Source organism: Magallana gigas, chromosome 3 (assembly GCF_963853765.1).
Source record: "Magallana gigas chromosome 3, xbMagGiga1.1, whole genome shotgun sequence".
Lineage (NCBI taxonomy): Eukaryota > Metazoa > Mollusca > Bivalvia > Ostreida > Ostreidae > Magallana > Magallana gigas.
This window is the reverse complement of record NC_088855.1, coordinates 4486175-4499700: the sequence shown is the minus strand read 5'-3', so window position 1 is coordinate 4499700 and position 13526 is coordinate 4486175. Positions and strand designations below refer to the sequence as shown.

The following is a 13526-nucleotide window of genomic DNA, read 5'->3' as shown; positions in this document are numbered from 1 at the left end:
GAAACAAAGAATGATTGTTTTTCAGAAATACTTTTATTTTTCAAACAAAATGGAAATTATCCTGGTGACAAGAATTAGTACACTGTACTTTCTTTTTAACCCTTGTCTTCGAGAACAAAGTAAAACAAAACGTATTCTAAACTACAGTGGACTCGCAGAGTCATGATGATGTATCAAAACACTTGCTGTGATATTCAAGAGTAAATGAACAAAAGCCACAATCCATCACAAAAATATAATGATAAATGCATTTAATTCTGCTTTAACAGTCTGAACAGAATTTTTCTTCCTTCTCCTAATGGAGAAGGGATTCGACATAAATCAGACTGCTGTTTTAACAATTGGCCCTCACCTGAATTCTGAATATTGAGCTTATTCTAAATCAAAAAGTAACAGCTTGTAAAAATGATTTTACAAATCAAACAAAAAGAATACACAAAAACAATTAGGCATAGTTAATTGTGATTGAAAAACAATGAATATTAAAACATTTCGCTGTGACAGAAAACAATTCTTAGTCAGAGCGTTACATCTGCATGGCAGAACTTGTTTCCAATAGTACTATTTTTTTAAACACTGACAGTGTTGAAGAGCGTGAAAAGTCATTAAAAAAAAAAGAATGCTTTTTGCATTAAAATGTAATAAATACACTCACAAAAACTTGCTATACTGAAGTTTGAGTCTCTGGTTCACAAAAAAAAAAAAAAATTATTGATGCTTTTATGATACTCTTTAAAGGATAGCACTACTTGTAAGAGTTTACTGTATGTGGTATTCCTACAGAAAATCTGATCTTGTCTAGCATTACTTTACAACTTGATGGTGTTTTGTGATAATACTGTACAGTACCTTCTTAATGATACTGTAAAATGTTATCTTGACATAAAACTGTACAAAGGTGATTCTTAACATATATCGTGTCTCATTATTGTAGATATTGACTCAAATATCTCATTACTGTACACTGTCAGAGATAATACTGAACATTATCATTGTACGTTGTTGTCTCCAGATAATACTGTAAATTACTACTGTCCAGTGCTAGTGTCATCTTGTTAGTCATGCTAACATTGGGTTCTGAATGTTTCTTAAAAATAGCTACATATATCTGAGTTTATTTCCTGATCATATCTTGAAAAAATAAGAAATAAAATAACATGTATACGAGACATATCATTAGTGGAAAGCAGTTGTGCAAGTTTAAAAAAAAAAACAAGAAAACTAAAATAGACATTAATAGACACATGATTGTTATGATGCGTTTGCTCTGGACTTGTAGAGTTCTTTCATCAGGATTCATATAGACAATTTGACTGTAGTTCTTTCATCAGGATTCATATAGACAATTTGACTGGAGTACTTTCATCAGGATTCATATAGACAATTTGACTGTTGTTTAAGCTGGTACCGTTCTACAGTCATGTAAATGTTGGAACAGCTAGGTAAAGTATGATTGCCAATAAATCTGCATGTTGTAAAAAAATAACTATATCTGGGTATTCAACAGCATCTAAACATTAATACCCCAAGAACTTATCAAATACATGTATTTTTGGGATATGGGTAATATACATGTAGCAACCCTCCATGTATTCTCTCTGCCAGTATAAAAGCCTAGCTAAAACAAAAACTTACAAAGGTACATTTCAACACTACAAACAAAATTATTTCACTACAATAGATTTCTGGAATCCTCCCTAGTGACTGAAACACTCTGAAGCATATTCTGATCTTTTCTGATATGTAATAAAGCATATTAATTAATTCCTGCATTCAGCATGTTATAATGTCACCCACTTTGCAAGTGTATTCCATAGACAAGACATTGTAATTAATACTGATATATCACAATTAATTGTAAGTTCTGTACGGCATATAAAATTTTTACAGGGGGAAAGCATATAATAATCTCAGATAACACATGCACACACACTCAGCGATGTTTATGTAAAAAAATTTTCTACCACAGCCTGCTAGGCGGAAAAGAGCAAAATTGCTCATGTCACTCGTATATGGCACCAGGGTACTGGACTGTGCAGTGCTGGGGAACTATATAGTTGTCTTCAAAAGTAAGATTGATTCCTGTATATAATGTTTTATCACAATTGATTTGGTCCTTTGTAGACATTGTCCAAAATCAGAGCACTTAAATGACATGGTCATTAACTCCTGAATATGTGGACTGCTCGCACCACATTCTGCCGACATATAGGGCATTCCGCAAGGCGACGCCCACACTGGGTACATGTCACCATGTGGCCACACTCCAGAAGGACACAGTTAATTGCTGCGTCCATACAGATCTTGCACAGCTCATCCTCCGCGGATGCCACATTACTGGGGGCACCTGCAAAATATTTAAACTCGGTGAAAGAATGTAGAAAGAAAAATAGCTTTGAGAATTCAGTACAAATTGCAGGAAGCAGAAGTTTCCTTTAGACTTGATTAAAACAGGACATAAAAATAGGTACTCACTGTCAGACGCACTAATTATTTCTTGTGCTGAAAGAAAAAACATCCCCAAAATATATTTTTCGAAGAGTTCTTTTTATGGAGATTAAACAAATTTACAAAGCCGATTGGAAGATTGAGGAAAACCCATTTTCCTAAACTTACTTTTCTGTTTATTGACTTGATGCTCCTTCCACAGCCGAGTGACCCTCAGATGTAGTTCACTCTTCTCCACACAGCCCTTGTAATCCACAAAGTTATTGACCAGCACCTCCTTCATCTGTCGCACGGTCAGGCCGTCGATTTCCTCCTCCGACTTGATGTCCTCCAATGTGTACCGTTTCACTCTCTCCTGCTGCTCTTGAACTTGGTTCTGTGAGTTAACATTTGTAAAACATTACTAGAGTATTGTGAATTCAGCTTGGTCAATGTTTGATCAATTTTTGCAGATTTCATTGATCTAAGGGGGCTGGATGGTCAACAGTCTGTCGTAAACAATTAAATTTCATATTTTTGGCCATAAACTTAAATTTAGTAAAGAAAAAAACAAAAAAATACTGTAGAATCATTTAAATTCGTGGGTGCCAATTTTCGTGGATTGTGGGTTTTTTGCTTATTTGTGGGGATGTAATTTCGTGGATGCACCGATTTTCAGTTTCAGTAACAAAGATACTCTTTCAAAATTGTTTTTGTTGAGGATGTAAATTCATGGGGGAGGGTTACCCACGAATACCACGAAAATTGAGCCACCACGAATTCTAATGATTCCACAGTATTTTAGCTTTAAAATTTGAAAATTTTCCTTTATCTTTTACAGAGCTCTTTGTTTAAAAGAGGTAAATATAGCCTAAAAGTGGCCACTATCATCCAGCCCTCTTAATGGGGTCTCCAACAAATAGTGAAAACAGTCTCATAAGTGACACCATAAATTCACACCATCAAAAACCATGAAAACACTGCCTCCAAAAAATCTGATGATTATATAAAACTAATCTTTTGACAGCCAGACAGAAAAACACTTAAACACAATTTTAACTACTGCCCATCATAATGATTCTGTGATGATCTCTAACCTGAGCTTCCTGTTGCCGCATCATCTCCTGAAGTCTCGCAGCAGCCCTCAGTTCCTCCTGCTGACGCTGACGTAATCGTTCCGCTCTAGCTGCCTCGGATTCATTCTGTTGCAAAGATTGGGATCGCTGGGGCTCTTCCTGGAAAAACCCCCCACAAAATATACCATGAATTCCATTCAGTATCACCATGCAGATAAAAGTATCATATTCTTTTATAAAGAAGAAATTTGTTAAACTGGCATGGAATCACTTGAAGATTACTTTCCCATGATCATACTACACCAAACATGAAGATTGTTTCTTTACAGGCATTATACCCAGATCATAAGTACACTAAGTGTGGAGAAAGGCCAGAGTTTATACAGAGATCAATGGTATAATGTTTTCCTTATAACAAAGTGCCAGGGAACGGAGATTTTCCTTCACTTTAATTGTAATTCGTTATACCTGTCAAGTTTACATGTAATTAATTAGTCATGGGGAATGAAAATCCTTTCACTGTAAGTGTCAATTCATTATAAGCGTTCGCTATAACTGTATTTTACTGTATACATGTACGCAGATCATTATAAGTATACCTGGTGAGGAGGAAGGCCCTCCTGGAGGGACTGAGATCGCTGCTGATTGGTGGATGTGGTTGGGGGAGGGACAGGATCCGTGGCCATCCGGGACCCCCGGGGAATTTCCTGTTGAGAGTTGGAGGGTGATGTTCTACTACTACTGCCTGATGAGGAATCTGGATTGGGGATATTACCACGGTTACCATGTATATTTGTAGTCTACAAAAAAAAAATATATAAAAATTCAAAAATACATTAAATTCTAAATGCAGCCAAAAAAGTTTTCTATAAAAGACTGATTTACATTATAAACTTAGAGGAACAGTCAAGAAATTTATATAAAATATTAAACAGTCAAAAAATATTATTAAAAACTAAGTGAAATTACCCATACAATAAGATAACTAAAGCTTACGGTAGACTGAGATGAGCTGGAAGACCTTTCCTCTGAGTTGTTCTGACTGACCACACCGAACGTGATTACCAACAGGTCAATCAGGTCGTGCTTCTCTCGGCACGTTTCCGTGGAGATGTTTCGCTTGTGCAGCACACACCGCAGGTCCTTGACCTTCCATTTCTGGAGGTCTTGTCGTGTGAATCTACCCGAGGTCAGGATGTTACACTTCTTACATTGGCGATGTGATTTTTTGACATTCTCCTGTAGCTGCATCACACAGTTAGCACAGAAGTAGCGACCACAGTCCTTACATAGTTTCTACAAGCAAATAAATGAACGTGAGCGATATAACTACCACAATCAGATTTGTTTATATATACCTATCAAACAGTTTGTACATATATCATGCAGATTATATCTGTAGTACACAGAATGATATACATTCCAGCCAGGTTATTTCACTTAAAATACACTTATGGTATGCTTGTTATATAGATTTGATCTTTATTAAATTTTATTAAATAAATTGTACAATAACATATGATACAAGTTGTACTCATGCATACTTTAATCTTCACATTCCAAACATACAGGTTAAATACTTATCAAACAGATTTCTAACATCTTGATTTTGTACACTTCATACTTAGGTTGTATGCTTATGTAATTACCATTCATGTTGTTTACTTTACATTTAAGTCTTGCACTGCACTCTAATCTTCCAGGTTTTATAAATATACCGGATATATGAGTGTATTAAACACTTACAGGGCTCACAAATAATTAATGGCCGTATTGTCTCTAATCAGTTATTTTTATTTTTTAAAACTGGGTTTATATTGTTTTCTGAATAGTATTTTCTCTTTAGGCCGGTTAATTCTTTTCAACATATTGGTCTAATGGGACATGAGGCTGTGAAAATCCTAAATTGACAAGTGCATGCACATTCCAGATAAAAGCCCAAGAGACTGGAGTAGTGAAAAATTAAAGTTATGTTTCCAACCCTGACTTTCATACAGATCATATACATGTATCACATTTCAGTGACGTCATCTTGTAGGAATTTTTCAGCAAATATGAATTTCATATAGCAGTATGTCAATGTATGACATGAGACCGAAACCAAAATTCACAGCCCTAAAACGAATAATTATAAACTCTAATGAAAACATTCAATTGCTAAATGATGCAAAATACTGTTGATATTTCTCAAAGAAAGCCTCACCAGAGTCTGCAAAAGATAGACAATGTCTGAAGGCTGATCTTCACATCTACATCCCACCACTATACCGTACTGACTATAGAGTGTGTGACAGACTGGAGTAAATGTGAAATGCTTCCTTCTGATGTTTATATGTAAGTTTACATACACGTCACTTATCATCAGTCTACATCAAACACATCACTAATGGCTGACCTTGGTGGCTGGCTTCCTCATAGGAATGTATTCTTGCATTTTCTTACACAACATGCACAAGAGTTTAGTTTCTTTACTTATAGACCAAAATCATAAAGTTGTGCATTCAAAGATTAAATTTATCTTAAGCTTGCAACCCTTCCTAATCTCCTAACAAAGTCCAACCTGTTTACATTTACCGGATGTTTATGTTAGATGTTTATATCTGCATTATTACTGTAACTGCATTTGAATTTCAAATTTTTATCTGTAATTTATGAACCATTAAATTTAAAAAAAAATTCTATTGATTTTATGATAAGGTTATGTAAGCAGATTTTTAATACTTCTACGAATCCTTTACACATGAGAGTAAACAAGATTTCCTTGTTAAGTCTAGCATTGAAACTCTGACATCAGACTCACAACAATGTACTAAATACAATAAATAACATAAATACATGTATTATAATACAATTATTGTAACTTTTTGTCACCATACATTGTTACAATCTCAGGACACGTCAAACTATGAGGGAAACTTTTACAGGCGTAAATTGACCCAGTTTCACGTTGTTTATCAGTTGTATAGTAAAGAACTTCCTGGTTCCCAGAAAGAGTATACAAATAAAAATAAACAGATTAAATGACAACTGTCCGCTGACTGACTGACCTTTCTGTTGAAGATGTGGAAGTTGGCATTGCAGGACTCGCACACCATCTCTGGGGAGGTGGGTCTAGCGGGGTTAGTGGGGTTAGCTAGGTTGGTGCCACGCTGTGATGTCGTGTACGCATGTGTTGTCTGAATGTCATCGCGCACAAAACTGGCTCCTTGTCCCATTCAGAAAGATGACGACACCTAAGTATGTAAACAGAGTCAGCTGCATGATTAGAGATCAGGGGCACTTCACACAACTCATTTCTCTGTAGAGCAGAGTAAATAAACAGCTGTGTATTAAAGCATAGCTAGCCGGGCAAGAAGTAGTCAAAACTAAATTTTAAAAAAATATAAGGTATGATCATAGATAAACAAGGAGTTAAATAATCACTGATACAAGAAGGATATAAATGTCACAGTCACGCTTACGTTATACATGACTGAACTTTTGCGAAATACTTGAAGCAATAAATAGCACTGACCTAAGCCGTTGTCATCATGTGTTAATGACATTTTGGTGAAATTACTCTAGTAATACCGGTACATATTCTTTGCAGAAAAACACTTTACAATAAATGAAAGATTGGCAATTGATTCACATACTTAAAACACATTCTTCATACAGTGAATGAAAGATTTGATTCACATTCCATGCAGAAAATATTTAAAAACAAAATGCAACAATTTACTGATAAAATCTTCTGATTGATTATTTAATTTAATTACATTAAGATATGAATTAAATATGATTATCAAATAATAATTAAATGATATAAGCCGGCCAGCCTGTTCCAGAATCTTTGAAGGAAATATTTAAAACAAAAATACAAGTTACTCAGTCTGCCAATGGATCAATTATTTAACACTGAATCAAAGATTAGTCAGATTAAAGATTGCAACAAAGGAGCTCGAGATGTCCAGTAACCATGACGACTGGCCTTGAAACTGCTCAGTACACCTGTCTAAGCGAGCAGAGTCTTTTAATTCCCGACGGCATTGATTTTTTCATTATGCTCATTACTCTTCCTCCTCATTAACTAATAAGGCTATTTTATTTGGAACTGTGAGATATCCCATTACAGAAAGACCACCGAGTAAAATTGATTCACAAAGGTATACCGATATTCATTCACCACAATAAATATAAGGACACTGAATCTGTACACAGGAAATGTGACCAAGACATGAGCTCCATATATACATTGTAATCATATCTTTTGAAAAAACATATAGCTAAAAGTAATTGAGAGAGAGAGAGAGAGAGAGAGAGAGAGAGAGAGAGAGAGAGAGAGATGTGCAAATATTAATGGACAGTCACCGTCACACAGTGACCACTGACGGAGTGACAAAGGGACAGATAGATAAAGTGACCATAGACTGAGTAATGACAGATGATCAGATCCATTACAGGCAGAGTGATTGACAATGGGACAGTCACACACACTGACAAAGTAACCAAAGATTGACTAATTGGGTGACAAAGGGACAATATATACCGTAGATGTACTGAGTAAGGGAGATAGACAGACTGATCACAAACTAAGTAGTTGACTTCAGTCATACAGAGAAACAGTGGTCAAGGACTGAATGAGAGAAGAATAGTTAAGTAGACAGACAGATATCCCTGTTACATTTTGTCAGTTCACGTAAAACTCGGTTATAGTGAAGTCCAAGGGACCACTGGATTTACTTCGCTGTGTAATTCGTTATATTAATTTGTATATCCATTGTTCTTTCCCACTGTAAGTGCACACGGAGGAACTGCAATTATTTTTCTATAATCGCAATTGCTCTGTCTGTATACTATGATATCATAAAGGTGTGACGTCATATACTTTTCCATGACGTTATAGATTTAAACCACTATACGATACATCATGTGTTTTTTTCCAATTCCAAAAAATTAATGTATTTAATTAAAACATGTCTTATAATAACAGTCTAAATGTTTATTTTTGATGCAATAGCTAAATGTCAAGGTCTAGGCTAATAAAGGGTATTTGCAAGTGGTAAAATGCAAATTATATAAGTAATAAACAACAATTATTTGGTGAACATGGCGTTATGAATAGCAACTGCTCTGCTGGCATATTTTTATTTCTTAAATATACGTATAGCAAATTCGTAATAATAAGTATAGCAAATTTGTCATATCCATGTTTTCTTCAAGATTACTACCATTTGTGGTTACTGAGGCATAAAATAAAATACCTTCCTTAGAAACCTTAAATAATAATTGGCAAATAATAGGATTTTTGCAAAAATAAATTCATTCAAACAATTATGTCTATTGGTATTTGGTTCAAGTATAATTTTAAAAACTATAAAACAATTTGTATAAAAGATGTAAAGTTCATTAATTTTCACCTCTACGACACTCAAAATCAGTTCGTTATATACGTAAATTAATTAATTATAACTGAGTTCGTTTAACCGTAAAAGTTAGCAAGGATTTGTTAAGAATTTTGCCAGGGACTCCACAAAACTTCGCTTTATCAAAGATTTCGCTCTACCTGTGTTAAAACTAAACTGGTTTTACTGTAATTATTTTTCCAAATGACTTTTGAAAATAGCGATTGCCAAAGTCCCTTAATCATAATCGACATATGTGATCAAAATCTGAGTGGGTTATTGCATTATACAGTACCATCACCGCAGATCCCTTATTTAACCAAGCTCCCCCAGAGGTTAATTAATCCTTTCCGTGTTACACCATCGTGGTTAATTCATCACTGCAGCCATCTTAAACAGTGGCAGTGTGACCTACCATTGAACAAGGTGATAGATTTAATTTTACCTGTACACTCTTAGAAAATAAGGCAACCACCTAACATAAGAGTCTGCATTCTCTACAAGCCCTGATGCATTGCTTCATTTCTCATTATATGATTACGGAACATATTTTATGCACGTTTTCAAAACTATAAATTATTTTAAAGAAATTTTAATTAATCATTTGCACAACAATTTTCATGTAACTGTGGATAATATTATTATTGAAAAGACATTTTTTATCATTTCCTTCATATAATCTAATCTAACATAATCTAAGTTTCTAATTTTTTCTTTCTCAGATAAATGTGCAAAATATTTGTATAAAATAGTTTTGAACTGATTAACTTTATTTCCAAATGTATCTTTAATTAATATTCAAATATTTGATTCCGAAAAATTCCTCATACATTTTACTACAGATATCAACAATTTACTTGCCTCTGATATTCTTCTAAACACCATCACCAGCCTCCTTTAGCGAAGTGGTGCAGTTTGTTTACATTTAAAATGGCGACTCTTGTTCTCATTATGAATTTAACAAATTTCAATTTCCGAGGTCAGTTGGCATGTTTAAGTTTGAGACACGTAAAGTACCTATATCAGTTACTGTAGTAAATTGACTAAAGAATTTAATGGTACTAATTTTTTCCACAGTATTTGTGTGAAAATAAGGTTAATCAGTCCAAAACTAGTGCAATTTTTTGTGCGCCATAAATTACAGACCAGGAGCTACAGACCTGCAGCTAAGATGTTCGTATATATACTTCTCTTATAAAACTTATAACAGAAATAAGAGTGTACTTTAAGCTTGGTAAGCACTTCACCTGTTGGTTTTTATTTATGATTACGTTTGGGATTTTTAAAACAAATAAAAAACAAAAATTTGACATTCCCCGATACTGTATAAATTGAAGCTAATGATAATCGAAAGATCGTGTTCATAGTTCTGCCTTTGGTAAACAAAAGTTGCTGTTGGTAAATTTTTAACTACCATTGGCATGTCATTGGTAATATACATGTAAATGTTTTTTGCAAATGGTATATTTTTCTGCAGACGATCTAGAGCGTAGGAAGTATTGGTAAATGACGTCACAACTCATGATAGACAAGGCCACGAAAATCAAGCCATTAGATCCCAGTTTTGGTGAGCGATTTTCATTCTTAATATGATGACTGATGTGCAATATATGATAAAAATGTTGTTGTTGTATAATTACTGCAGTAAAAAGATGTTTGTTGTTTGACATGTTTACAAATACCAACTTTACCATCAGGTCCAGTACAATCACTAGATTTAGGTATGTAAGCTTGAATTTTCTTACCTAGCTTATTTACCTACTTGAAGTAATTTCATTCAGCTACTCAATCATACTTTTTATCTTATATGGGCATTTGTACAAAAAGTCACACTTAGTTGCAGAAATAATTTCCACTTTGAACTGATCTGAAAAAAATTCATGAAAAAATCACTCTTTAAAATGGTGCTCTTTCAGCACAATTGCAGTTTTGAGGCTAAGTGTAACTGTTTATGTGTTACCAAACAGGTACTTCTTAAATGGAATAACAGAGAACAGTTCTGGTTAACATCATAACTGATTTGTTACAATTCAGCAAAATGCAATATGAAGAAATCACATATATCCATATGCCTCATTGCACATAAGGTGTCATGCAGTTACTCAAACAATAGAAATGCATGTTTTGCTTAAATCTGCTCAAAAGCAGCAATGTTTTGTCAACCATATTTTGCTCCGAGTTGCTTTTCTAAAACTACACAGTACAAATATAGGCTGACAGTTCCTTGCGACTTTTGTCTGTTTTACATAAAATGCAAAATTTCATAAAGGTAGGTTAAAGGTAAATAAAGCTATGTAGGTAATTCAAGCTACCTAGCCAGGGGTTTTCCTTGCTTAGTTTTGGGTCTGTTACCAGACCCATTCACAATCCAAAAATTACTGATATTTTCCCAAATCCAGATCCATTTTTCCCAATCAAGTGTCAATATTTTTAAAATATCAGAACATGTTCTGCTGGTATATAAAATGCAACTTAATAAACAGCTTTTTTTCTTCATATTTGTTTATTACTGAGCATAAATAATAGTCCAACTTGAGGGGCAACTTCATTGACACATTCGCTTTCCGTAACTTCGCCAGAATATCCTCATCCTGTGCATTAATTTCAACCGATGTTATTTGCTTTTATTAAGTGATGATTTTTAAAATTGGTGATTTATAATTATTAATAATTGTGCCAATTAAATGCTAAAACTATCATAAAATTGTAATTCTGCAGTTGTATAATGGTTGTAATTGGGTCAAAGGATAAGACTAATACCCCAAAATGCAAATATCATTGCCATAGAATGCAAAGAATTATTTCATTGCATGTTTGTCAATTGGCTTACATAATTATAAAACATTTCATCTATAAAAGGTTAAAATGCATGAATTTATTTAACTTTTACAAATTGGAAAACTTTAAGAAATTTGGAGGAAACTGTTTTCTTTTAATCTTTGAATGTAAGTGTGTGTCTCCTTCTATTTTATTTCAGTAACACTTATTATTTAAAAATTCAGTTTAAAATCTGTATATATCATTGTTACATCGTAAAATAAATTAAGTCTTCCAAACTTCTCACTAATTTCTGTGGGCATATAAAATTCTGCCATAGGTTGGTCATCAACTAAAACTAGTATGTTTTTGTAATTTTTCCCAATTTGAACAGTTTACGCGTCAATTTTCCCAATTCCACGGACCCTGGACCCAGTTTAAAAACAGTAGGAAAACCCCTGCTAGCTAAATTTAGTGATTGCACTGGACCTGACCAATCTAGACTCCCATTGCATGGTTACATTGTCAACAGCATTTGTATGCCAAACCCGTTCAGGGTTTATTGGTACAACTGGTACAGTACCATTGTCATCCAATTGTACCAATGATATATTGAAAGCTGTAAGAACGCACCCATTGAATGTTGAAGACCATGTTACTGAGTATATGATTGCAGCTTTCATTTTAAAATCTGATATTGACCAGGTAAATTGACAAGATTCGAGTAAATGAACGTCAAATTAACAGCTGTGCGTAAAAACGATAGGGATGACAACATACTTACATTCAAAGATTAAAGAAACGGAGACTAAATGTTGTCTTTTCACTCTTTCGGTTTCATGACAACTTCAAGTTCTAGTTTCTTCTGTCAATGCGCCATAATCTCCAATGCCTCAAATTTACGTCACAAGTTCCGAATCTTTGATACGCTTATAAATCATCGGATTCTAAAAGATGCTTTACAGAAGTAAAAAAAATTGTCCCGGTATTTTTACGGATTAATACGGAAAATGTGCTTTAAAACATCAAGCAAACTACCTAGTGGCATAGTCATAACATCTCTCTCTCTCTCTCTCTCTCTCTCTCTCTCTCTCTCTCTCTCTCTCTCTCTCTCTCTCTCTCTCTCTCATGTCTTACATTTGTTATGCAAGTATATTTTGATGGTTTACAGTGTATCTAGGTGTTCAATAGAAAATTCATAAAATATACATTAAAATTTTATTCAGACTTATGTTAATTAAATATAGAAAAAATACTGTATTCAGTACAATTAAGCACGTGTTTAGCATAACACGCTGAATTTTTGATTAAAGTTCTTTACGAATATAAAAAATTTAGTTTTGAAAGGGCCGACACCCACTTTAACTTGTTGAGAACTTGATAAAATTGAGAAAATTATTAGATGTGGAAGTTTTAAGTACTTTTCACTATCCCCCAATGGATTATAATTTTTGATTTTGAGGATTCGCGAAAGTGTTTTTTATTAGTTTAAACTTTATTTCATTTGAATTGTACATCAATATAAACAATAAATAATACAAACAGGATTCGGAAACAAGTTGTTACAACATATATTAATCCATTTCCTTAAGTTGACTTTCAACTATTAAAAACAATAATTGCCCTTGCTGAATGGCAAGTATATTAGGAACAACAAATGAAAAAAAAGATGAAAAATTTAACAAAAAAATGAAAAGGAAAAAATATGATAGAAAATATACAGAGAGAGATATCATAACTTGAATTAGCATTAAAAGTGACGAGTAATAAACAGTCGTACGATGCAAAAATAACAAAATCGACAATATATGGTAGCAAGTGGAATTAAGTTACAAATCGTTTAGTAGCAGAAATAAATTGATGTACATGTTTGAAAATGTTT

General features: G+C 33.6%; 1 protein-coding gene across 2 annotated transcripts; it reads right to left on the bottom strand.

Annotated features, from left to right (window-relative positions):
- Positions 1-14: 14 nt before the first annotated feature.
- LOC105324972 (E3 ubiquitin-protein ligase RNF34) lies at positions 15-12579 on the bottom strand. 2 transcript variants are annotated; one of them, XM_011424267.4, is made up of 8 exons: positions 12429-12579; positions 6551-6736; positions 4500-4799; positions 4103-4303; positions 3525-3662; positions 2617-2824; positions 2476-2502; positions 15-2347 (listed from the first exon to the last, which is right to left on the bottom strand). In XM_011424267.4, the coding sequence occupies exons 2-8, from the start codon at positions 6716-6718 to the stop codon at positions 2163-2165; spliced, it is 1227 nt and encodes a 408-aa protein (XP_011422569.3). In that variant the 5' UTR covers positions 6719-6736; positions 12429-12579; the 3' UTR covers positions 15-2162. The 2 variants fall into 2 exon arrangements, with proteins under 2 accessions (XP_011422569.3, XP_019921352.3); XM_020065793.3 differs by lacking the exons at positions 6551-6736; positions 12429-12579 and adding an exon at positions 5707-5880.
- Between the last annotated feature and the right edge of the window lie 947 nt (positions 12580-13526).